The sequence below is a fragment of the Perognathus longimembris genome, chromosome 2 (assembly GCF_023159225.1).
Source record: "Perognathus longimembris pacificus isolate PPM17 chromosome 2, ASM2315922v1, whole genome shotgun sequence".
Classification (NCBI taxonomy): Eukaryota; Metazoa; Chordata; class Mammalia; order Rodentia; family Heteromyidae; genus Perognathus; species Perognathus longimembris.
Genome location: NC_063162.1, coordinates 83,258,915 through 83,285,798, shown reverse-complemented (window position 1 = coordinate 83,285,798; position 26,884 = coordinate 83,258,915). Strand labels below are relative to the sequence as shown.

Below are 26,884 nucleotides of genomic sequence, written 5' to 3'. Positions count from 1 at the left end.
CCTGGGGGGCCTCCCAAATTCCAGCCAAGTGCCTGGAATTTTTCTTTTTGACTATTCTCTGTAAGAAGGACTTAGAGATAGTAAAGCCCTGATGTAAGAACTGTAGTCAGATATGAATGAGGCCCATTGTCTCTGATGCAAGCAGAGTTGTCAGAGAATAACATGGACATCAGATTTTTCAGGATAAGACAGGGACCTTGTCTGATGATAAGATTAGCAAGAATCCTTGGAAACAGCCTTACATCCCAGTGTTTTGCAGCACTGAAGATAATGTCTAGGAGGACTCACAACCTTGCCCTGGCAACAGTTGGCTGCAGTAGCTTCGCAAGACTATAACCCAGGGGGGCTGGGGATATGGCCTAGTGGCAAGAGAGCTTGCCTCCCATACATGAAGCCCTAGGTTCAATTCCCCAGCACCACGTATACAGAAAATGGCCAGAAGTGGCGCTGTTGCTTAAGTGGCAGAGTGCTAGCCTTGAGCAAAAAGAAGCCAGGGACAGTGCTCAGGCCCTGAGTCCAAGGCCCAGGACTGGCAAAAAAAAAAAAAGACTATAACCCAGGGTGCCCATGCAAGCTCATTCACACTTGTGAAGATTGAGGGCCATGTGTCACCGGCACACACCCCCCTCCTGCTGCTGTTGTTTGCTTTCATTTGGAACCCAACCCATTTTGGGCCCATTAAGTTAATCACCCTACAAATCCTCAACTGTCATCTCATTGTGAGGCTGTTCCATGTCTGATTGAAAAACCTGTTTTTGCCCAACTCCCTAGAAAAAGCCTCAGTGCAGCCCTTTCGCAAATATGTATAGTAATAAATCCAAAGTGATGGCAGACATGGCATTTCTGGGGAAAGGATGGCAGAGAGACCCAACATTCCTACCCTTTGCTTCCCTAATGCAATAGAGGAAGCTCTACCTGGAATACTCCAAGAAACAAGTCATCCCCGAGTTCCTTGGTAGATCATTCTGTATATCAGTGAATCTTTCACTTCTCTCATTTTCCAAAACCTTCACATGGGTTTCTATTGGTCTCGTTCCCCTCCACTGAGCCAAGAGAAGGTGGCTGGCTCTGCTAGAAGTTTACAGGTGTTTTCTCTCTGCTTGTCACTTACCCAAGTGGACCACCTGTGTTCTTCAGCTTTTCCTCATTAATCAGCCCTGCATTCCTTCACACTTGCTCCTCAGGTGGTTGCATCCAATCATATTTCTGGAGCTAAAAGTATCTGGAAGAGGTATGTGGTATATATACAATGGAATTTTACTCACCTATCAGAAAGAATAATATTATGTCATTTGCAGGAAAGTGGATGGACCTAGGAAAAAATGTTTGGTGAAGTAAGCCAAGCTCAGAGAAACAAATGGCACATGTCTTCTCTCATATGTGGAAGTTAGATCTAATGTACAGACATACATGGTAACATATACAGAGTTTCATTCATATAAACCAAATGAATTGATTAAAAAATGGTACACATAGAGGAGGATTCCCATGGTGTAACTCCTCTGAACAACTAACAAATAGTTTAACAAAATGAAAACCAGGAAGCTAAAGCATGTTTGTGGGTGTAGGAGGGGAAAAGGAAGGAGGGAAGACAAACAGAGAAGAGTAGGCAAGTAGAGTCATTATATTCAATGTTTGTATGTGATAATGGGACCATGGAACTTGGGAATATGGATGGGATTGGAAGAGATGGGAGAGAATGATAAAGGGAATGACAATGATCAAGATTCTTTGTACTCATAACTTGACTTGTTGAATTAAAGCCCCTTTGTACAAGTATTTAAAATAAAATAAATTAATTAATAAACAAAATAACAGTACTTGGAGCATTGCATGTTACCATTTGCTATGTGCAAGTACATCTCATCTCATTGGTGGATTTTCAAACTGAGTTGTAAAGGCATCACAAATGAGACACAAATCACAGCTGCTGTTGGAGAGTGTGAGGAGCTAGGCATCCTTACATTATTCACAGTTCCAATTGACACTTGATTTTTGAAGACCATGGTAATAACGAAAGCTTTTAAAGTAAAATTGCACAAACCCTTCACTCATCTGAGTTCAACTTCCTTGAACCTATGATATACTTAGAAAGCACTAATACAGCATTGTTGAGAGTAGCAAAAAGTTGAAAATAGCCTAAATATCTGCCAGTTGGAAATTATTACACAAGTACATAAATTACATTTTTACTAACTTCTACGATAGAGGGCCAAGTTGTAGTTAAACATGCAAAGATCTGTGTCTACTGATAAGGAAAGCTGCCTAAGACATAATATTACATTTTAAAAAGCAGATCACTGGACAGTATATATAAGACCATGTTGTACATTTTTATTCTAGCTATTCACAAAGCAAAATCTGTAAGGATTCCTAAAAATCTCTTATTTCTGTTTTGTTTTTTTTCCTGAGGTAGGCTGCTTGTTAAAATACATATTTCTTTTCAGTTTGTTTCCTTTTCTGTTTCTTTTGGAGGTACTGGGGTTTGAATTCCACAACTCAGTCCTTTTTGCTTTAGTCATGTTTACTACCTTCAAGGCTTCTTCTTCTTCTTCTTCTTCTTTTTGCTTAGGGCCAGATTTATATTGAGTTCCTCCCTACTTCTGCCTCCTTTGATGCTGGGATTACAGGCAGGTGCCCATATTTTTCTAGTCAAGATGAGGTTTCTCTAACACATGCTCAACTGGCCTCAAACTACCACCATCCTATCTCCCAAGAAGCTGTGATTGCAAGCATGAGCCACCACACTTGGCTCCACACTTATACTTTTCCTGTCTTGCAACATTATGTATATATTACTTTCCAGTTTAGTGACATCAATACAGATATTACATTATTTTTTTTGCTATGCTTTTGATCTTGAAAGATAACTTTTTTATGACATGCTCTCAGTTACCCCATTGTCTTCCTCAGGCTAAGATACTGAAGAACTATCTCTGGGCTTATCCCAAAATCCTTTACTTCCCCAAAGATCAGAAGAGCAGCAGCCCCATCTTTCCAAAGCTTAGTTACATTAGCACAGAAGTTTTCTCAAAGCTGCTCTCAAGTTCCAACCTAAATTTCTGAGTCCCCTTAGCAAGTTTTCTTTTTGATTTTTTTGTTGAGGTAGTTTATGGGTGATTTTGTTAGAGTGTTCTTATTACCTATTATTATGATGTCTGTACCACTTCCTAAGCATTTATATCTTTCTTTTTCCTTCTTTCCATCTTAATTGAGAGGATATGCTCATTTCTCAGCCTTCTTAGAACTGCCTGTTAATGCTCATTTCACAGACTGTTAAAAAGAGGGCCCAGGCAGGGGCCTGGCATTTCTCTGCAGAAGCAATTGTCTCCTTTTACTTTAGCACTTTGCTCTTCCTGAGTGAATACTACACAGGCTGCATGAGCTGCAATCAGGAATATGTTACACCATGTTATCTTCAAAGTGATGATTGATTTAGTGTATAAGTAAGTAAATCAGCTGGTGATCTAACACTTGTGATTCTAGCTACTCAGGAGGCTAAAATTTGGAGCATGACAGTTCAAGGCCAGCCTGAACAGAAAAATCTGAACAATTCCACCTTCAAAATAACCAATGACATGTTAAGGTTGGACCTATGGCTCAGGTAATGAAATGTCAGCAAAGCAAACAAGCTAAGTGAAAGCATGATACCTTGAATTCAAGCCATAGTACTGGCAAAACCAAAACAAAACACGGGCCAGGTAAGCATGATAGAACATGTCTGTAATCCCAACTATGCAAGAGGTATAGGTTAGAGGATTGTGGTCTGAAGCTAGCTTTGGTCAAAAATGAGACCCTAAAAGTAACTACAACTACAAGGATATGGGAACATATCCTATATGGGAGCATGGCACAAGTGGTAGAACATCTTCCCAGGAAGCTAAGGTCCTGAGTTAAAATCTCATACCTCTAACAAATAATTAAATATATCTAGCACTATTTTATGTATAATATATTATATAAAATTATATTTAATTACATTCATATAATATAATATATTTATGTAATATTACATATGTGTATATCACACATATATTTATGTATGTATATATGTGTATATATGTAAATAGTGTGCCTCCTGCGGCTTGATCAGAGGATGGGTGCTGTCCCTGAGCTTCTTTTTGCTCAAGGTTACCACTATTCCACTTGAGCCACAGCCTCACTTCTGACTCTTTTAGTAGTTCATTGGAGAGTGTTATAAACTTTCCTTCCTAGGCTGGCTTGGAACTGCAATCCTCAAATCTCGGACTGAGTAAAATAGAATTACAAGCATGAGTCATTGGCATCCAAGTCTTTCATATTTTTATACAGATAATGTATACAGAAAATAACTGGTGCAGGTAAGAAATTTATAAAGGTAGAGTACACAATGCTGTATGTTGAGTACTATTCTTACCCTCACTCTATAAATTAAGAAACGGAGGCATAGAAAGGTAAGGCAACTTGCCTGAGATCACACAGCCAGTAATAGGGCACACCTGGTGTTCAACAGTCTTGCTCCAATCTATTATTGTCATGAACAAGTATATAATTGCTCTTTATCCATCTCTCCTGGCTGTGTGCTCAGCCTCATACTTACCCACAGAATAGCAGCACACACTGAGTTCATATATAAAGGCACCTTTGGCAGAGTTCAATGATCACTGCAGGCTAGATTTTTGTGAATAAAACTGTTGAGTCACCTAGCTCTAGTAGCTCACACCTGTAATCCTAGTTATTCAAGAGACTAAGGTCTGAGGATCAGAATTAAAAGCCACCCCAGGCAGGCAAGTCCTCAGACTCTTATCTGTAATTTTGTTTTTTGTCTTTTTCTTTTTTGGTAGTGGGGATCAAACCCAGGAGGTTGCACTTGCTAGGCAAGCACTTTGCCACTGCTACATCTCAGCCCTCTCATCTCTAATTAAGCAGCAAAAAACTGGAAGTAGAGTTGTGGTTCAAGTAGTAGAGTACCAGTCTTAAGCATAAAAACTGAAGGACAGTACCCAGGCCCTGAGTTCAAGCCCCAGTACTGATATGAAAATGAAGAAATGCATACATACATACATACATATATACATATATACATACATACATATATAAATATATAAATAATAAATTGCTGTGTCAAAGATTAGTACTTTTTATACTAGATAAGCATGAGTGAGTATTTTAAGCAAGTATTTTAAGCCTCTTTGATGCTTTCAATTATTGTTTCTTTCTAAAAATAACATTACTGTCTCCTAAGTGTTATGGTAGTTCTTTTTCTTGTACATTTTAGAATTTGGAACTTCTGCTTTGACCTTCTCTTCCTTCTGCAATAGGTTCCATTTTCTAAAAAGGTTGATGCCTGTCTTGGGATCAGAATTTCTAGTTTCCTGAGCCCCATGGACCTTCTTTCATTGGAGAAGTTCATAGATGGAACAAGTAATGAGTATTTTCCTCTCTAGTAAGAATGAAGTGATATGCCGGTTATATCATATTTTGTGTGTTTGTTTTGTGCCAGTACTGGGTCTTGAACACAGGTTCTGAGCATTTTCCCTTATCTTTTTTTTTCTTCTGCTTTTTTTCCTCAAAGCCAGTGTACTGCCATTTAAGCCTCAGCTCTACTCTGGCTTTTTGCTGGTTAATTGGAGATAAAAGTCTCATAGATTTTCCTGCTCAGGCTGTCTTTGAACACCTTTTGAACACCTGAGTATCTAGGGTTACAGGTGCCAGCCATCAGCACTTGGTTTGATTTGGTGTTCTTGTTTTCCACATTTGTAAATGGATGGACTGTAGGAGACTCCTAGCAAGGATGAATGATGGACACTCATGTCTGGAAGTAAGGCAAAGCTTACTTCCGCCTCTAACTTGTTTCAGGACCTTGCTGAAAGGAAGGCACTAGTTATTCTGCATTTTATTTCCCTTTACTGCCAAGTGATGAAAGGTGAGATGCATGCGCTTGAAGACCTCTTCCAGGTTTTAAATGAAAGTGTCATCCTATTCAAGAGTGAAATAGGTCATTGAAAAGTGTTGTGTGAAATTGCTGCAAATAGTGTGTGAGTTGGGCAGTGGAGGAGACAGCTAAAGATTTGCTTCACCATATATTAAAAGTACTGTGCACTCTGTCCCTTAACCTTAGCCTCCTAACAGTGTGCCTTGTTGGTTTGTGAAGCATGTCTCAAAGGCCAAGGTAATTATAGTCATTCTACTGAAGCGTGACAAATGGCCTCTCAATTTGAATTCTTTCATGGGAAGAAAATCTTCCATGACAACAGCACTGGAGCTTAATTATAGGCTCTAGATCTAGGAGGCAAGAACAGAGTTAGGTAATGGCTACAGTCAAGAGAGCAAAGACAAGAGCACAGGCCACCCAGGAGGAATCAGAGCAGGACATCTTCAGCAAGAGCAGTACAGCCACATTTTAAGGGGCTTCACCCAGAGCCTGCTGTTTTGTTTGGAGTCATCAAGGGAAGGTTGCATACATCATCTCAACCCCTACAGTACTCCAGGCAATAGAACCTACATGGTTCTATTCTTCAAAGGTAAGTATTAGGGAACTTGTAAAAAGTACCCGAATAACTACTGTGAAATGTGGCTCATACCTGTAATACCAGCTACTTGGTTGAAGTTAGGGGATCATTATTCAAGGCCAGGTGAGCATAAAAGCTCCATTTCAGTCAGTGACTGGGCACAGTGGTATGTGCTTGTCATTCCATCAAAAAAAGAAAACATAAACAGGAAGATCAATGTTTATGCTAGTTCAGGTATAAAAGCAAGACTATATCTTGAAAATAACCAACATAAAAAGAGGCTGGCATAGTGGCTCCTGTTGTAGGACATCTGTTTAGCATGTGTGAGACCCTGAGTATAGCCAAAGTAACCTAAATAATCTATTTCAAAATGCTTAGTAATAGTCGTCCAAGGAATGACTTGAACTCATGGAAATTTATTAAGTAATTTATTTAACGTGTTTTAGTTTTTTAATACTTGTTGCATGCCGGACTCCCTTTTAAAGATTGGTGATATGGAAATAAATGAAGCAAAGTTCTACTTTTATGAAGCTTGACAAATAGTAGATAAAACAATCATAACATCTGGGCACCAGTTGTGCATATCTATAATCCTAGCCATACAGGAGGCTAAGATCTAATCATCATAGTTCAAAGCCAGCCCAGGCAGGGAACACTATGAGACTCTTATCTCCAATTAAGCATCGAAAACATGTGGGGGGGGGCGGGGGGAGCCAGAAGTAGAGCTATATTTCAATTGGTAGAGTGCTAGCCTTGAGCAAAGAAGCTCAGAGAGAGTGCCCAGCCCCTGAGTTCAAGCCCCAGAACTGGCATAACAACAATTTTTAAAAAGCAGTCATAACAAATGAACAAATCTATAAATGTCTTCAGATAATCAAAGATACAATGAAGAAAAATAAGCTATAACAGAAGGAGTTGGGTAGAGGGAAAGCTATTTAGTTTGCACAAGGCTGATAGGGAAAGCTCCTGGGAGGTAAAATTTCAGCTGAGCCCTGTATGATGAAGTAAATGAGCCATACCAAAATAAGTTGGGGAGCATTTTACAGGGTGAGCCAGTTTACATGGAGAGCCCATTTACATGGTGAGCCCACAGGAGCTAAGGAAAGGGACTTGGGAGGGCATGTCTTACTGTGGGGAAAAGAGAGAAAACTGGTATGACTAGATTAAATGTGGGAAAGGAAAGATGATTGTATGGAGTGAGATTACACCGAAGCAGACTTCAGAGGATGCAAATCCGCATGGGTGGCCGAATATCCACACTTCATTCCAAGCACAGAGAGAAGTTACTGGAGGAATTTGCACAAGACTGTTGGCATCCCTGGTTTCTAGAGGCATCTTTATTGATCTCTGTATCAGGTTGCCCACGGGAAGCAAATGGAAAGGGAAACATTTATGGAACATGCAGGGAGACTAGCATGAAGGTCGAGTTAATGCTTCAAGTTAACCAATGCTTCTGATAAATGAAAATTGACTTTTTCTCAGAACAAGACTGAAATGGACAGTGAGAGGCCATCTAATTTAAGTTTCTGATATTAGGTAAGAAATCTTAGTGGATCCATGCTGAGCATGGGCTGTATTTAAAGACATGTGTAAAGGGTCACCTCCTCTGTCTTGGGACCTCCTGTCAATGTGCAGAAAGTGATGCTAAGGTACTAAACAATCTTGGCCACTTCTGGGCCAATGGGTTATAGATGATTCACAACACAAATCTCATCGAAAATAGCAGACAGACATTGCAGCCTGTGAAGGTGGTGTCTCAGGAATTTACATGTCTGTGTTATATGCTGTGTGTGTGTATGTGCATGTGTGCTTGTTGATCTTTATTTATCATTGAAAATACATTTTTGAAGATGCTATTGATGAAAAGAAAGGGGAACTGTTAAGTATATAGGAATAAAAATTGTGGACATAATATCTGACAGGTAAAATGTGGCATATTGTGGCAGTTTTGGTTCCTCAGGCTCCTGATCAAATGCTTTATCTTCCCCATAACCCTGTGAGTTCACACTCAAATGTTTCTTCCTCCCATAAGGCTCTAGATGTTCACTCAGCCAATGAAAAGAGTTGGGCAGTGCACACACATGCCACCCAGCAATCAGCAAAAAGCATAAGGGATATGGGAGGAACCACCCAGTGAGAGGACTCCAGTGGACTCCTCTTCCTCTCCAGAGCCCCTCTCTTCAGAGTCTCCCTACTTTTGTAGGTTTCCTTTCACTTTCGAATAAACTTTCTCCATCTGCTTCCAATTTTTTTTCTGGCTTTTACTTTTTTACTCATTTCTTTATTGTAAAAGTGATGTACAGAGGGGTTATAGTTTCATACATAAGGCAGTGAGTACATTTCTTTCCTTTTAATTCTTGAATGAGAAAAAAAACAAAACAAAACAAATCTGTACCCCTACTTCATTGTTGGTGGGAATGTAAACTGGTTCAGCCACTCTGGCAAGCAGTATGGAGATTCCTCAGAAGGCTAAATATAGAACGCCCCTATGACCCAGCAGCCCCACTTTTGGGTATCTATCCAAAAGACCACAAACAAAATCACAGTAATGCCACCAGTACAACAATGTTCATCGCAGCACAATTTGTCATAGAAAGAATGTGGAACCAACCCAGATGCCCCTCAGTAGACGAATGGATCAGGAAAATGTGGTACATATACACAATGGAATTTTATGCCTCTATCAGAAAGAATGACATTGTCCCATTTGTAAGGAAATGGAAGGACATGGAGTAAGTTTAGTTGTCAGCATTAGCTTGGTTGAGTCAGCCGAACCAGCAGACTTCCTCCCCTGATCTGTTCTCTAGAGTGATGAACAACAATTTCATCCTCTCTATTTTATTATAACTCTCTTACTCTAACACTTCTGATTGCTGAGAAGTTTATGGAAATTTTCTAAGTCGAACATTGGAGTTAATTCGAGGAAATAATGTGATTCCAATTGAACCATCATTGTTTTTGCTGTAAGGTTATACACATTAGTAGTTCTGTGGGTTGGGTGATGTTCCATATGAATTTTACATGCCTAGAATTTTGAATTTTTCCATCAAATCATAATGAATGGACTAAATATCTGATTGAAAAATGTGAGATAAATGAGGTTATTATGCCAAGCTGAGTAAATAATATTTGAACAGGTTACTAGAGAGAGCAATCAAGTTAATTGCTTTAAAAAAACATTTTTTGTTGTTTTATTGGCCTGTATAAAATTGATTGAGCAATTGATTCTGTCATAAGAAGTGATCTGAAGAAAGTGGGGTTCAATCTACAAGGTTTCCATGCATGGTTGTCCCCTCCTGCCTGGAGCTGAATCTAAATGAATGGAGGAGTCCCCTGGGGCTGGAATGCAAGTGTTGCTGACAGACTTGCTCCTGCCCCCTGGAAAAACTCATGTTGACAGTTTGACAAAGAAGCTGAGTGATTTTCTTTCCTTTTTGTTCTAGATGCTGAAGAATACCAGCCTCCAATATGGAAATCATACTGTGAGTACTTAAAATAAAAATCTCTCATGGAGGGGGCCTTGGGGGGAGGGAGGAGGTAACAAATTGGATAAGAAATGTACGTACCATCTTATGTATGAAACTGTAACCCCTCTGTACATCACTCTGGCAATAAATAAATTAATTAATTATAAAAGATCTCTCTTGTGGTATGGAGCTGGCCTGATTTCTTAAAGGGTTGTGTATCCCCCATGGCAGCTTCTCCCTGTAAACATGCTTGAGCCTTTCTTGTCCACTATGGAAAGATAACATTGCAGATGGTGTACTTGGTGCCTCTCCCCTGATCAAGACCTCTGAGAACCTGCTGCCAGGGATCACCTCTAGAATGCCAGAGAAGGGAGATGTTCCTTCTGATTCTCAGCTTGGGGCTTTATTTTTATTTTTACTATGGTTGATCAGCAAAAGTGAATATATTGATGCTCATTAATTATGCTCTTGGCTGATCATCAGAAGCTATATTATCAGACAATATCAAAGTATGTCATATCACATGACATTGTATGATCTGAAAATAAACAGAGTGTGTTTGGTCTCTTAAGATGACTCCTGGGAAGCAGGTTCATGTCTGCGCATGAGCCTCACAGTGCAACTCTCACGAAGGCAGGCAACAGCCATCCCCTCAAGCTTGTTTTCTCTCTTTTTGGTATTATATGTGTGGTGTGCTAATTCTCCATCAAGAGAGGGAAGGACTGGTAGATGGAGACCCACAACACCAAGCACAACAGGGACAATAGCTCATCCAGGGTCCACTGCTAGACATCAAGAAGAATCATTATGCCCAGCATTGTTGATGCTGCCACTGTTGCTACTGTCCTCTGGAATCTGGCTGGGTCTGTCACTGTACTAATCCATGCATCTCAGATTCTTACCACAGCCTACTAGATGGGCACCCCTGTCATCTCCAACTTACATAGATGGAAACCATGCCCAGGGAGGCAAAATAACTGCTATACACTCCACAATTGTGGAATCCAGAGGAAAGCCTGACTCACAGATTTTAGGTCTCTTAAGACTTTTTTCTATTTAAACATTCAGACAGGTATCATCTCTTTGTCTATCTATCATCTACCTTTCTACTATCTGTCTGTCTAGCTATCTTCAATCTGTAGTCATGCGTTGGGTAATGACTTTGATGATTAATGGACCAGGCATATGGCCATATAAACCACATGGACTGGCAGGTATGTAGTAAATTTTACCATCAAAGTGTGTTAAGTACACTCCGTACACTATGAAGTCACCTAACAATACACATACCTGTTGATAAACAGTGTTTCTTAGGATATATGCTGTCCTTAAATAATGCATATCTGTATATATATACATATATATAACATATACATATACACAGCACATATATAAATCTTTAATCATATTTGTTATAAAGGCAGTTCAAAGCTATATTGAAAAACAAACATTAGCTAGGCACTGGTGGTACAGGCCTGTAATCCTAGCTTCTCAGGAAGCTGTGGCATCTGAGTATCATTGTTTAAAGGCATCCCAGGCAGGAAAGTCCATGAGATTCTTATCTCCAGTTAACTTCCAAAAGCCAGAAGAAGTAGCTTAAGCTGTGGCTCAAGTGGCAGAGGAAAAAAAAAAAAAAAAAAAAAAGCTCATGGACAACACCCAAACATTGAGTTCAAGCCCCAGGACTGGCACAGAAAAAAAAATAAAGAAATATTTATATCTGAGAGTTCAACTTCCCATAATCCACAGACCATTCCACATTGTAGCTCTCCAACCCTGATTCCCAATGCTGACTTCTCTCTGGCTTTTGAATTTAAATTTTATTGTAAAAGTGATATACAGAGGGATTAGTTACATAAGTCAGGTCATGAGTACATTTCTTTTTGAACAGTGTATTTTAAAGACATACCCTTCCTATTATATATATAAATATATATATTTATACACACACACATATATATAGATATAAAGTGACTACTCAAGCACTTTCTTGTCACTTGGTTTTGTCCAAACGGTTTCATACAATAGTATTCTTCCTTCTCTTCCTTTCTTCACAAATGTCTATTGTCTGTCTCTCCATGAAGCCCAGGCAGAGGCACCTCACACTTTATTACAGGAGTCTATTCTTCCATCTGTGAAATAAAGGATCATGCTGGGTCTCTAAGGGGACCCTTTTGAGTCTAGTGTTCTGCCTCCTCATCTTCGATTTTTATTTTAAAAGGCAGTGCTAATGACTTAGTAATTGGATGTTTTTGTTTGTTTGTTTCTTAATGGAGTGTGAAGTGCTCTAACAGCAAATCAACAAAATATCTGTAGTGAGAGGTCCTGTATATTTTGTGACTTACTGTGCATTGCACACATCCTTGCACACATTAATGACCCAATAAATACTTGTTGAGCAAATGCCACTGCTGGGAGCTTTACTGAAGCGAAAGATGGCATTGGCTCAAATTCATCTCATTTTTTTTCCCTAAGTGACCGTGGGCCACCCAATCTCTCTCTTAAAAGCACTTTTATGGCCTAAGCACGCTAGAAAGAGCATTACTAATTGCATGTCCACAATACCTATTTAACCTTGGTGTATGTGCTTAAATTTGATTTCTGGATCTAAGTTATACTTTTAAATTTGCTCTAGAATCGTAAAACCTTACTTGAAAAAGGGATTTTTCGCCCATTTAATACAACCCTAATGGCATTTATAAAACCCTTCTTTATTATACACAAATAGCAGTTATTCATACTGAGGGCCCCAACTGATGAGAATCTTGAAATATGAGAGGATTGTCTCATCCATGACACCTCAACATGTTGATTAAAGCTCTACAGAATATCACTAAGAAAAAACTCTCTTTCACTATCTTGGACCAGAAATTTTTGTTTATTGTTTTCTAGTTTGGTTATATCTCAGATATTTTTATCAGGTTCATACTCAAGATTAAAATCTATATTTAAGATCCATTCATTTAACCTTTCAGTAAACAATTTCTCAATGTCACAGATTAAATATTAGGAAGAAACAGTGAATTAAATGTTGCCCATACTTATGTGAAGATTTTCATGAGCTACTTCTAAAAACCCAAATGTCCTAAAACTGTAACAGGTTTTTTTTCAGAAATTCCATTGAAACCCTCAGGATATTACATTTGTTATGTTTAAACTAACCTCATAAACACATTCTGAATTCTAGAAATCACAAAGTTATTCTGTTTGTAATGTTAATATGATAAAATATCTTTTGGGAGGCTAGCTTCATATATTAATGCAAACTCATTAACACGTCATTTATAGAACCTGTATTCTTCCATCACATACTTTTTTCTTAATTGCAAAAAATAGTTGGTAAAATTAAATTTCTTATATAGTTACAGAGTACACTTTTATTATCATATAGGACTTGGCTTAAAATTAATAATTTGGGATTATTGTTATGGCATAGAAGCATTTCTTTGCTTTATCAAGTATTATGGGCCATTACTTTGATTTATCTGGTATTAGTGAAGAACATTGGTTCTAATTCTGTCATTATTCCTAAAACACATTTAATCTATTCCTAAGATCTGTATTTAAATTTTAATGATAACTTCAGTATTTTTGTTACAAGTAACTGCATTCTATCACATCAGTAAATTTAATCAAAGTGTAGAGGGAACTTGCTCAAATAACTTTACCACAACAGTGTGAATATCTCTTTCTTTCCTCCCTGCCTTTCCTGTTGCATTCGTCTTTGTTGTTGTTGTTGTTGTTGATATTTATGTGGTATTGAGGAATCAAATCCAGAGCCTCATGCACACTAGGCAAGCACTCTACCACTAAGCCACAACCCCAGCCTTCCTGTTTTGTTCTTAGCATGTTCTTCCAATGCCATTCCCAGATGGCTATTGATAGCCAGGAATATTGATTTCTCTTTCAAGAGTAACCGACAAAGATTAAGTTTCAGCCCTAACTGACAAGGGTTTCCTTCCCCTATTCTTTACTCCCATGCTCAGGGAGTTGATATCTGCTAACTTTACTAAATTGCTCAGGACCTATTGCTGGAACTCAGGGAAGGGTCATGTCTATCCAACTCATGTGACTGAAGACCTTTGAGTAATACTGGACCAAGGAAAGCAACTACAGACTTAGGGTAAGCAACTCTGCCAATATTATATGTAATATAGTGCTCATTATTTATTTGCTATTCAATAGGTGAATATTGTCTCTGCCTTAAGCCAGACAGGTGCTAGGAGTTGGAGGGCCTCAAGGATACCTAAAGAATTTATGATAACATGCCGTGGTCCTCAGTTCCTGCCTTTTCCATTCTTCTCTTAGAAGCTAATGCTATCAATTTCTGAGAGGTTTCATTCAAATAGTCTTATCCCACTGTATCTGCAGCTAATTCTCAGCTCTCAAGACCAAACTCTAAAACATGGATGAGGAAGTCACTGAGAAAGTGATGTATTCAATGTCTTTAATAAAAAAGAATGGGTATTTCTATGTTAACTTAAAAATAACAAACCACGTCTGGAACTTTAAGCTAGAACTGTATAAACTGTTTGCCCCAAGCACATAGGTTCAAAGCCAGCCATCATGGGTATACTCTGAAAGATTTTCTTTTTCAAGAGGGTGGATGTCAACTCATTTCGGCTGTAGATGCTGTGGCTGACAGCTCTCCCAAGAGCCTTTCCCTGTGCAGCAGATCAAGTGGTCATAGCTTGTCACTGTTTTTCCAAGTAGGACTTTGATTTGAAGAAAACTCTGATTTGAAGACCTCCTGTATTAGAATGACCCAAGCGAAATGTTTATGGTAGTTTTTGTTTCAATCTACCCCATATCTTGGGATTGGAAAAATGAGATTATGACTGGTCAGACTCCAAAGGTTTTATTTTCGGTGGTATTAGGTTTGAACTCAGGGCCTCATACTTGCTACTAGGTGCTCTACCATTTGAGCCATACTTCAAACTCTTCATAGGTTTTTGTTTTTGTTTGTGTGTGTGTGTGTGTGTGTGCCTATGCACATGTGCGTGCATGTGTGCTATAATAGAGCTTATATACTCAGGGCCGCATGTTCTCACTTGGCTTTTACCTCATGGCTGGTGCTCTACCACTTGATCCAGGCACACATATTTTTAAGGCACACATATGCCTGGATCCCTGGTTTGGGGCTCCATAAGCCCTTTCCTTCTTCACAATGCTACTGGACAAGAGAGTAAGGGATTTTAAAGATGATATCCTGTTACTAAGACAGAGGTGAAGGAGGAGTAGGAACCAGGGTCTATAATTCCCTGCTCACACCTGTGAAGTTTTCCTTGAAAGCAGGGAAGGCATAAGCATGGAGGGGAGTGGTACTGGCCCAGTTTCAACACCATGTGGCTGGACTCAGCTCCTAGATCCCCAGGCCCTCTTTAGAGAAAAGTGGCCCGCAGACACAATGTGAGAGCTATCCTAGAGGCTGATGGTTCTGGAGTGAGATTCACTACACCACCCAGGCCAGGGGCTACCTCTGTCATCTACAGGAGTGACTGACTCTGTTTTCATAGGCTGGTGGATCAAGTTTTCATAATGAAGTAAAAGGAAATTAGATTTCTCAACCTATCTTGGGAATCTGGCAATCATAATCTCCACTTCCGCATTCTTGAATGACCATGACCTCTACCAAACAGCTTGCTACCATGCAAAATATTTTCTGTTTTGTTGCAGCAGACTTTGGCAAGGGAATGCCTGGAATACATTTGAGACATTGGTGCAAACATCATCATGTCACTTCTCTGTTCACAGAACCACCCAGAGGGTGACACCCATTGCTGTGTTTTCCTTCTGAAATGTGTTTGTTGAATGAAGAAAATTCAAGAAGTGACATTTTCAGATTATATGACATGCCTCAGTTATATTAGATGTACCTTAGAGATTCTTTTTTCCTCCCACAGGTGTTTGTTTTGTTTTAGCTCATTCTGAAAATGACAGGCAAGCTCTTGCTGTAAATCTAAGATAGGAAATTGGGCTTTGTTATTTGCTTTGGCTTCCAGTGTAATTGGTTGTCATCTTATTATCTGCATAGACAGACACACAACCCAGATGGCAACTAGGCTTCTAGGCCTATTTGCCAACTTCTCTTTTTTTGGAACAGCATAGAGAAACAGGCACTCAATTAGTCATGCCTACTACTGAGGATGAGCAGGAAAGGTGGCTTCCCTGGCTTATAAGGCTGCTGAGGCCTTTCACTCTTCATGCTCCAAGTCATCCTTCCCTCTTCCTGCTCCATGTCAACCCTGGTAAGCTTTTACCAGTTATGCAGTTGGTGATCTATTATTTCTTTCTACCAATGTTCAGAGGGTACCCAGAAGAAATAGCTAATGATTTAGTGACTTAGGCTGTTAACCTGAGAAAGAACTGTTTCGGAGTGTTCCATTACCTTCATTCTTTATTTATGTTCATGGCATCTCAATCTCTTTGCCACTTAGTGTCCTCCCTCTCATTCAATCATTGGTTCAGCCCTGCCAGTCTTCCTGTGCATTCTTCTCATCTGCATGACTTCTGCCATATACAAGTTAACTGGTTTTCTCTTTACCTTGTTGCCTCCAAGAGTCTCCCTGTCCAGTGGCTCCTTCAACAAGATAGATGATAGTACCCCCACTTGTGGATGCACATTCGAATCTTTTGAAAAGATTGAAAAGAATATAGTTGGGGATGTTCTGCCAGAGTGGCCAAGTAGGCATCTTCCAGGGATGGAGCCTGGGAATCTGTATTTTGTAGAAGCTTCTTAAAGACTTTAGTTGATTCTAGGGCAGGCAGCTCACCTGGAGACATTCTGCCACCTACTTTGGAGAACCAGGCTGTGGGAGGTCTGATGATCCAGGCTCTGAATCTTGCTTTCACCTATGACTTATGTGACCTCAATGGCACACACAGGCATCTCCACTGCCAGTCAGTATAGGGGAATAAGTTTTCATGGATGCTTATTAATCAGAAAGATTCAACCAGAAGATGCCTTTAAAGTGTCTGGCTTGTAATAACTTCTAAATTCCTAGTGGCCATGTTCCTATTACTGCCATTTAAGAACAGACTGTCGAGGGCAGGTCACTTCTTCCTCACAGCAGACTGAAGAATACTTTTCCTCTGCTCCTTAGCTTGACTTCCTGTGGCCTCTCATACATTTTGCCCTGGGTACAGCTACCACAGTGGCTTCCCACCTGCAAATCACCGTTTCCTGCAGCTGCCCTTCCCTCCACTGCCATCCTGTCTTCTTATGGAAACCTCTTGAATCCCCGGAGGACAGCCGTATTCCTCTTCCCACAGGCAGCCATTCTGACCAGCTGAAGTAGCTGAGCAGCCACCTACTCTCCTCTTGTTAAAGCTCATGTCCCAAATGGATTTTGTGTCTCTAAGCATATCTCCCACCTAGGATCAGAATGTCCTCAAAGGCACAGATTGTGATCCATGAGCCATGAGATACAGTCCATTCCATTGGGCTTTGTTGTTTTGTTTGTCTTCTATTACAGTTGGTTGCCATCTCATTATCTGCATGGACAGACACACAATCCATATGACAAGCAGGTATCTACTAAGTGTCAAGCACTGTTGCGGGTGCTGGATACTGCACTAGCAAGATCCCTGGACTCATAGAACTCATGCTGCAGACAAGGGAGTCATATACAAAATTAATCAATAGTTTTGTTTATTACTCTTATTCATACTGATGACTACTATGAAGAAAAATACAGCAGTAAAAGGAAGCAGAGTGATGGGGTAGAATTCCATACAGGAAAGTCAGGGACAATTTCCCCAGAAAGACAGAGTCTAAGTAGAGAAAAGAAACCATGCAATGAATTAGTCATATGGCCAACTTAGCAAGTGCAAAGAACCTGAGGCACAGGAACAATAAACTAGGGTTTTGGAATCTAAAGCTTACAGTTTAGGCTAAGGACAAATGCTTAAATACTCTGCACTTCTTTTTCATCTGAAAAACCAGAACTATGATGCCACCAAGTCTTTTTTTTCAAGTTATTCAGAAGACTTAATAAAGTATTGTTCCTGAAATGTGGCAGACGCTTAGACTTCGTATGCTGTTCTCTTATCTATTCCATTTTTCTCAATTCATCCTCACAGCCTCCACCTAATGCTGACTGTGGTGTCTGGCATATAGCAGATGCTCACATATTTGCTGGTATGAATTGCAAAAGAGCATTAAGCTAAAAATGCTTCCCTCTTATAACAGAGACACTTGCTTTTCCTCCTCCATTAAAATAGTGTTTATAAAGCCATCCGCCCAAGCCCCCATATAACTGGTGGCTTTGAGAGGCATTGACAATGGGAAGAAGTACAAGAGTCTGTGAATGTAGATTCTGCAATTCCACCTCCATCTAAAGCTGTGATTCTAGGAGCTGCTGTTTTGTTTGGTTCCCATTCTATTCTCTAACAGCAGCAACCTGGTGCTAAAAAAGCAGCACAGTAGCATGGAGAATGACTCAAGAGGAACAAAGGAACTCAAGCAGCCACCCTGGTGATCTAAGGAAGAGGCAGAAGCAGTCCTGAGAGGCCCATGGAAATTGGTCTCTCCCTCACGCTTCCTCTCCTCTCAGCATCCTTCTCTCGCTCTCATCTCTCACAATATTTTCTTACTTTAAATAGACAATGCATGTTTGGTTCAAATACAGTAGAATAAAATACACTTTGAAGACACTCTTCTACTCTTATTTTCTCTCTTTTCATCCTGTGGAGATAATTTATTTTATTATGTCATTGTTCTTTTCAGAGTTTTCACAGATATAAACAAAAAATGAATGCATACATGCTATTATTTTACAGTCTCAAAATGAAAGCATTTTCTCTCTCCGTGTGTGTGTGTGTGTGTGTGTGTGTGTGTGTGTGTATACAAAAGTATACATGGAGAATTAGAATCCGTGACCTGAAGATATAAAAATCTACGAATGCTCAAGTTCCTTATACAAAGCAGTTTTTGCATATAAACAACATCCATCTGTATGTACATCCATCTATATACTTTAAATAATTTTGATATTATTTGAACTATTTACAACAGCTATTTACAATGTAAATGCTATGGAAATCATTGTTGCACTGTTTTATTGTTTAAAAATAATAAGAAAAAATCCTACATGGTTAGTACAGATGATTTTTTTTCTAATACTTTAGCCAATGACTAGTGGAATCTATGGATGTGAAACGTATGACCAATTGCAGGCTGTTTATCTTTACTTGCTTTCTATATTGAGCAAACTCCTGAATATCATCCTATGGCCAGGTATGGAAAGGTTCAAAGTAATTACTGTGAGCGCATGATATCCACTGAAGGATGTGCATAGTTGATTTAGCTATTCCAGTCAGACAGTCAATGGTAGCCTACTGTTGCATGCTGCCAGCTCCAGATTTACTATGTACTTCCTAAAGAATTTCCAAATCATTTGTAAATCTCTCCCCAAAGTGGACATGATTCTTGCAATAGAAGCTATGGTTTTACTTGTATTAATATCCAAAGCACCTCAATAAATTCTGGGGTTACAAAACTAAGCAAAATAAGACATGACCCCATTCCTCATATTGAGACTTACATATATTGGAAAAAAGAAATAGTTTTTATAATTCACACCAATAACTGCCAAATTCTAATAAGACAATTTATAGGAAGGAAAGTACAAAAATTATAGAGTAATAGAATAGAAGGTGATGTATTTGGATACAGTGTAAGAAATGTCAAGACAAACTTTAGAGCAAAACAGATACTTGAACTCATGATATTGAGAGGTAGACCATTAGAGGGACCCAAAGCCCTGAGATTGTAGGGAGCTCTGTGCACTTAGAAAAGGAGAAGTTAAGCAGATAGCATGATATATGAAGTGTAGAAGTAGCCAGAGGTGAGACTATTTAGGGCATTATAAGAGACTCTGGTCTTTATTTAAGAGCATTGTGAGGCCACAGAAGCCTGGAAGCCAGGGAGAAATATGAATTGGTTGATGTTCTCAAAACAATCACCCCTGCTACAAAGTAGAGAACAGGCACAGGGCATATAAGAGTCTCAAGCTTGGAGTCAGATATTGGTGTTATTGAACACACATAAGAGCCTGTTAAAGAGTAAATCGAGAAACCTAATGGAAAGCTGACCATGTGAGTGTCAGGGCCAGATTCTAGAACACTGGCTGTAGAAATTAAATGAATAGTGGCTCCTTTGCTGATAATCAGGAATCTAAGAGGTCTAGATTTGGGCAAACAGGTCCAAGGTCAACGTTTGAAGGACTGAATTTGAGGTCCTCTTGAGTAACTACAGTGGAACCTTTGGGCAGTTGACCATACAGCCTGGTACTTACAGGGATTCAGAGCAGCAATGCAAGTCTTTTCAACTAAGTGTTAGATGCAGAGGAAAGAGTCTTTAGAAGCAGGAAAGAGAATGAGACTTGGAGAGGATTAATGATAAGCTCTATATATGTCCTATGACCAGTGGACAAGCAGAGGGGCAGAGGCAAGCAGGTACAGGAGAGGAAAAAAGCAAACATGAGGGGAAACCAAGAGAGGGCAACACCTTGTAACTACATGGAATGCACAACACAAGCTCAATTAACCTGTGCCCACAGGGCAATCTCCTATTCACAGAAGCCCTACCTTCCTTTCCTCCTCCCACTTTCCCCATATGTCAGTATATTGACATCTGCAGGCTCCTTCTCTAAGGGAGATAGATGTTTAGAGGCCACTTGCTTTAGCCCTCTGCCATTTTCACTGTTCTTCTGAGCAAAAAGGCCAGGTTGTACTCTGCTGTCCTTTTCTGTCTATGGACCATTGTCCTGAAGTGATATAGGTGTGGGCAACACGCTGTAGAAATGTGACACATTACACCACCTGTGGGAGACTTAGAATTTTTTTTTTCCTGAGCTAAACTGAGTAGTCTACATTTAATTAGGTGAGATAACAGCATGTTTAGCTGAAGGCATCAGACAGCCCTGATGACAAATTACATTCCTTCACTGCCATATCTTTTTGCATATGTGCCCACAATTAAACTTCCTTTATCTTCTTTTTAAGTATAACAAATCAGAAATTTGTGCTTATTTTATCCCATTTAATAGAAATATTTTATATGTCTACTTTGTTTATTTATTTATTTACTTATGCCAGACCTAGGGCTTGAACTCAGGGCCTGGGCTATCCCTGAGGGGTTTTTGTTTGTTTGGTTGCTTTGTTGTTGTTGTTGTTTGCTCAAAGCTATTGTTCTAGTGGTAGTGTTCTACCACTTGAGCCACAGTTCCACTTCTGATTTTTTTAGTGGATAATTGGAGATAAGAGTCTCATGGACTTTCCTGTTCAGGCTGGCTTCAAACCATGGTCCTCATGTTTCAGCCTTCTAAATAGGTAGAATTGCAGGTATAAGCCACTAGCACCAGCTTAGGTCCAGTTGTTTTGGCTTTTTGATACATTTACTAATCTAAAATTCATTTTTTTCTGTTCAAGATTCTGAAGATATAATACAACTGGTTTGTTTCAATCTCTGTTTTCATAGTAGCAGAATCCAAAGGTATTGGCATATAGGTAGCGATTCCCTATAAGACAAATGATCAGAGCTAGAGTGTGTGGTTCAGAGGCAGAGTAATGAGCCAGCATGTATAAGGCCCTAGGTTCCTTCCCAAGCACCATAACAACAACACCCCCCTCCCCCGCCCTGCAAGAAAAAAGAAGAAGAGAAAAAAATCACTGATTGAATACTGGAAAAATAATCACAGATAGCAGACTAGAAGAGACTTGTTATCTGAAAGTTCCCGAGGAAATAAAGAATGACTGTCAGGCACTGGTGGCTCACACCTGTAATCCTAACTACTCAGGAGCCTGAGACGTGAGGATCATAGTTTGAAGCCAGCCGGGACAGGAAAATCAATGACCTTTATCTCCAACAAACATCTCAGAAAAAGCCAGAAGTGGGGCTGTGGCTCAAGTGGTAGAGTGCTAGCTTTGAGCCAAAGAAGCTCAGGGACAATGCCCAGGCCAGGAGTTCCAGCCCAGGACCAGTACACATGCACGTGCACGTGCGTGCGCACACACACACACACACACACACACACACACACACACACACTTGATGCTTTCCATTTCATTCTCTCCCAGAAACCCTTGATTTTGTATATACTTGCCTAATGCTTCTTCTTTTCCTGCTATATCTAGAGATACTGACATTAATTTCAAGGATTCTATTATAAGGTCTTATTACTCAGGTACTCACAAGTAAAATTTCATCTCTAAGGCAGTCTAAGAATTTTAGCTATATCTATTCTTCCAAGAAAGTCATAAAATGAAAAATGCCAATAACAATTATGAAACTAAATTGACCTTATAAGAATAAAAAATCAATTTTGCCAGTTTACATTCATGGTGACTAATTTCCATATAAATGATCTGTGTTTAGCCAGTCTAAAAAAATGTGCCTGTGTTCTTTCTCTCTCTCATAGCTTCACTTTTGAAGATGACCAGAAGTGGAAATATTCAGTGGTCTGAATACATGTACCTGTGTTGCAGTTTTCTAATTATAATATTCTTTCTTCTCTTTTTTTTTTTTCCTGGCAGTGTATCAGTTGCAGCAAGAAGCACCTCGTCCCAAGAGGATCATTTGTCCTCGGGAGGTCAGTATCCAGCTATTTCCAACACACTTTGTTAAATGTGATAAATTGTCAGCATTGTTGAGAATCGCAAAAGGATTTCAGGTTTCCTGGGAGTTGATTTCTATTAATGATTGTTAGAGTGTCACCAAATTTAAAATCTTCTTAATCTGTATTTTAAAGACATGTTATTTTTAAAATACTGACAGCTAATGTAGAATCAGAAGTCTCACATTTGTAACTATTGAAGAAGTAAATTGAACAGACTTTGAAAACCCTACAAAATGTACATTTTGTTCATTTTTTGCTGTTGCTATTATTGTTTCAATTTTTAGCACTCTTGATTATGAAATATTTCTAGCTGATGAAGTACAGAGAACAATAAGCATTTACATATTGCCAGCATCTATAGTTAATAAATGTTTATGCTTTGTCATATTTACACAGTATTTATAATATACCTTTCATAAATTATTTATGTTTTTTAGTCTTAGAGAGATCTATAAAAATTCATCATCTTGGACTGGGGAATGGTGGCTCATGCAGAAGTTTGAGATTGGTTCTAGTCCAACCTGGACCAAAAAAAAAAAAAATGGGAGACTCTATATGCAAAATATGCTGAAGCAAAAAACAAGACTGAGGGCATTGTTCAAATAGTAGAATGCCTTCTAGCAACCTCAGGGACTTGAGTTCAAACCCCAACATCCCCCAAAAGAACAACAACAATAACAACAACAACAGATCAGCTAAGTATGATAGCCCATTGTTATGTCTCCAGGAACTTGGGAGGCTGGAGTAAAAGGAGGAAAATCTAAGACCAAAGCATAAGAAACATACTTGAAAAGTAAGATAAATGCAGAAGGACTATGGACATGGCTCAAGTGACATGACTGCTTGTCTAGCAAACATTTTTTCCAGCAAGGGCCATTTGGATATTTATAACATCAAACATGGGCTATGCAAAATCATCAGTACAAGCAGACAATGAGAAGCATATAAGAAGCATATGTAAGTCTCTTTCCAGGTACCAAATGATTTTGTGGGCTTTATTTGGCCCACTGTCAGCTTTCCTCACACCTGGATTTAGATGTTAGAAACATAGCAAATAACTTGGCTACTGTCATTTTTAGTATCATAATAAAAGAAAATAAAACTGAAATGTAACTGAATGTATATTTATGGTTTTATTTCTGGGGGGGTGGTGCATGAGGGGAGGAAGGGAGGAAAACAGAGAAAGAGAAAGAAAGAGAGTATGTGTGTGTAGAAAGAATCTCTTCATCCCTCAAACTCCTTGTCCTTTGTAATGGTAGCAGAGCAGATGAATAGATTAAGATTCTCTTCATAGAAACCCTTCTCAAGAGTCAAGTGAAGCTCTTGAGACATCCAGGGATGAAGGTCTATCATGTATTTAATGCTTCATGGCCATCACTCTCTGCTATCATTAAATAACATGGTGCTTTTCCTCCCCTTTTGTCTGTCTTTTAAACAAAGCAACCAAGCTTTTAACCTTTCTACCTCTACCAATTTGACACATTAAGAAGTGATCAAGCATGGTTGATGCTTGATCCATGGGTAGCTGACCTCTAGAAATTCCACCTCCTATTTCTGTCAAAAAATCTTACCAGAACTGAACGTTCATCGGCTCCATTTCCTTAGCAGGAAGCATGGGGCCCATCCAGCCAGGCAGGTGTCAGGTGATAAAGGGTCAACTTTGCTGGAGGAACAGGTGCAGATTAGAGGTGTGCCAGCAAGTGCAGCCTTGGTTCACATTGTCCTCCAGTGTGATGTTAACTGCAAGTGATTCCTGCCTAAATTGCTGTGCCCCCTAGGTCTTGGCCATCTGCCAGTGGAGCTGCTGCCTCCTCTTGGATTCTGGGGAAAGCATTGCTCCTATTGCAGATGGCATTTAGGCAAATGCTGTTTTGCCTTGTAACACACAGGCTTCATGAGGACAGAAAGCTTTCCCATTCAAATGTTGGCCAGATAGATTAATGTTTTATTAAGAGTTACATACAATCATATATGCTACTTTTTGATCAATGAATTAAGATTACTTTTGCTTGAGTGCCAGTACTAGTGTTGAACTCAGGGCCTGGGCACTGCCCTGACTTTTTTTTACTTAAAGCTGACACTCTACTACTTAACAGACACCTCTACTTCTGGCTTTTTGTTGGTTAGTTGGAGATCAGAGCGTCACAGACTTTCCTGCCTGGCGGGCTTTGAACCATGGTCCTCAGATTTCAGCCTCCTGAGTAGCTAGGATTACAAGTGTGAACTACTGATTCACTGTTGAATTATGATTTTTTTTAATGATTTTTTTCTAGCTCCTCTCTTCTCTTAGCTCTAGGACGCCACGTGGTCTGGGGCAACCATGCTGGGTGGCTGCAGCATCCTCATGCTGTGAGGTCCCTGCGAAGGCTTGCACCTTCCTAGGTGCTGGGCCTCCCAGGGTGGAATCCTCAAGTTCACAGGATCTGTGATCATGCTAGTGCTCCACATGAAATTTGCAGTTACAAGAGACAGGAAACACTTCTACTCTCAGCTAAAGCCACATGCCAACTTGATTGGATAACTGATTACAAAACAGATACCAATCACCTAATGGAGGAGCTAGTTGACACAGGGTATAGCCTAAGTCTACAAGCAAAATTCAAAGACATAGTATTCCCAGGAAGGCAGGGAGATCAGTTGCAAAGTCAGCTTGGACTGATCATGACCTCTTGCCCTATCACTTTCTAATGATGTGACTTAGAGCCAGTTATTGTCCTAGAGTGAAGAAGGTTGAATCTGAGGATAAACATCTGCTTTGCAGGGTTGTTATCAATGTTTTAAGTGTCTACTGTGGTGGTCTCCCACATCATAGGTATTCAATTAGTATATATGATTCAGGGCACATTTAGAAACTGTGAATAAAGGGCTCTGAAACAGTTACTGGGAACAATTTGAGGGATAATAATATTTTCTGAATGTGATAGCAAAGTGGCAGTGATAAAGAAGAGAGCAGGATGCCCAAACCAGAAAATATTTGCCTGGTGAGGCAAAAATATGCAGACAATGAGCAACAGAAGTTACAAGCAGCTGAACAATGACCCTGGCTCCTGTTAAACCAGGTGGGGTCAGCCATGGAAATAACAGTTCATTGCTTTCTTTTTTTTTTTTTTTTTTTTTTTTTTTGGAAAATAAATTGTTTTTAATTTTAAAATTGTTTTTTTTTTTTTTTTTAGAATTTTTTTTTTTTTATTATCAATTGAACATAAATTTTTTTTTTTTTTACAAGGTGCTGTGCAAAGAGGGTGCAGTTACATAGTAGGGCATTGTGTACATTTCTTGTGATATCTTACAACCTGTTTTCCCATCCCTTGTCTAGGTCAGGTAGACCCATATGCAGTATACAATGTATCAAGCACATATACAGTGTTCACAGACTTGGTCTCTACTGTCTCTCCATCTCCCTTTGTTAACAGTCATATATCAGGGAGATCATGCCCCTTTGTTTTCTGTGTTCTAGGCTTGTCTCACTCAACATTATTTGTTCGAGTTCTGACCATTTCCCTGCAAATAACAATATTTCACCATTCCTAATCGCTATGTAGTATTCCATTGTGTATAAGTACCATATTTTTTGGATCCATTCATCTGTGGAGGGGCATCTGGGTTGTTTCCAAATTTTGGCTATTGTGAATTGTGCTGCGATAAACATGGAAGTACAAATGTCCTTTTGATATCTTGGGTTTTGCTGTTTAGGATAGATGCCTAGGAGTGGTATGGCTGGGTCATAGGGTAGGTCTATATTGAGCTTTTTGAGAAACCTCCATACTGTTCTCCAAAGTGGCTGTACTAATTTGCACTCCCACCAACAATGGAGAAGGGTTCCTCTTTCCCCACAGCCCCTCCAGCATTTGTTGTTTCCTGAGTTCAGAGTATAGGCCATTCTAACTGGGGTGAGGTGGTATCTCAGGGTTGTTTTTATTTGCATTTCCTTTACTAGCAGGGATGTTGAGCATTTCCTCATGTGTTTCTTTGCCATTTTTATATCTTCTCTTGTGAAGTCTCTCTTTAGCTCTTTTGCCCATTTCCTAATAGGTTTATTGGGCTTGGAGGGGCTTAGTTTTTTGAGTTCTCTGTAGATGACAGATATCAGGCCTTTGTCTGTTGCTGTGCTGGTAAATATCCTTTCCCATATCGTTGGCTGTCTTTCTATTTTGGTGGCTATGACCTTAGCTGTGCAGAAACTTTTTAATTTGTAGTAGTCCCATTTGTTGAGTCTTTCCCCTATTTGTTGTGCGCCTGGGACTCTATTCAGGAAGTTCCTTCCTGTGCCTATAAGTTCTAGTGTCTTTCCTACTCTGTCCTTCAG

At 39.5% G+C, this 26,884-nt stretch overlaps 1 protein-coding gene across 1 annotated transcript in view; it reads left to right on the top strand.

Annotated features, from left to right (window-relative positions):
• Positions 1–26,884, top strand: part of Chn2 (chimerin 2) — a 312,915-nt gene that overhangs the window by 149,952 nt on the left and 136,079 nt on the right. The window contains exons 2-3 of the mRNA XM_048339610.1: positions 9,935–9,973; positions 22,496–22,551. Coding sequence (XP_048195567.1) covers positions 9,935–9,973; positions 22,496–22,551 — 95 coding nt within the window. The remainder of the gene's footprint in view (positions 1–9,934; positions 9,974–22,495; positions 22,552–26,884) is intronic.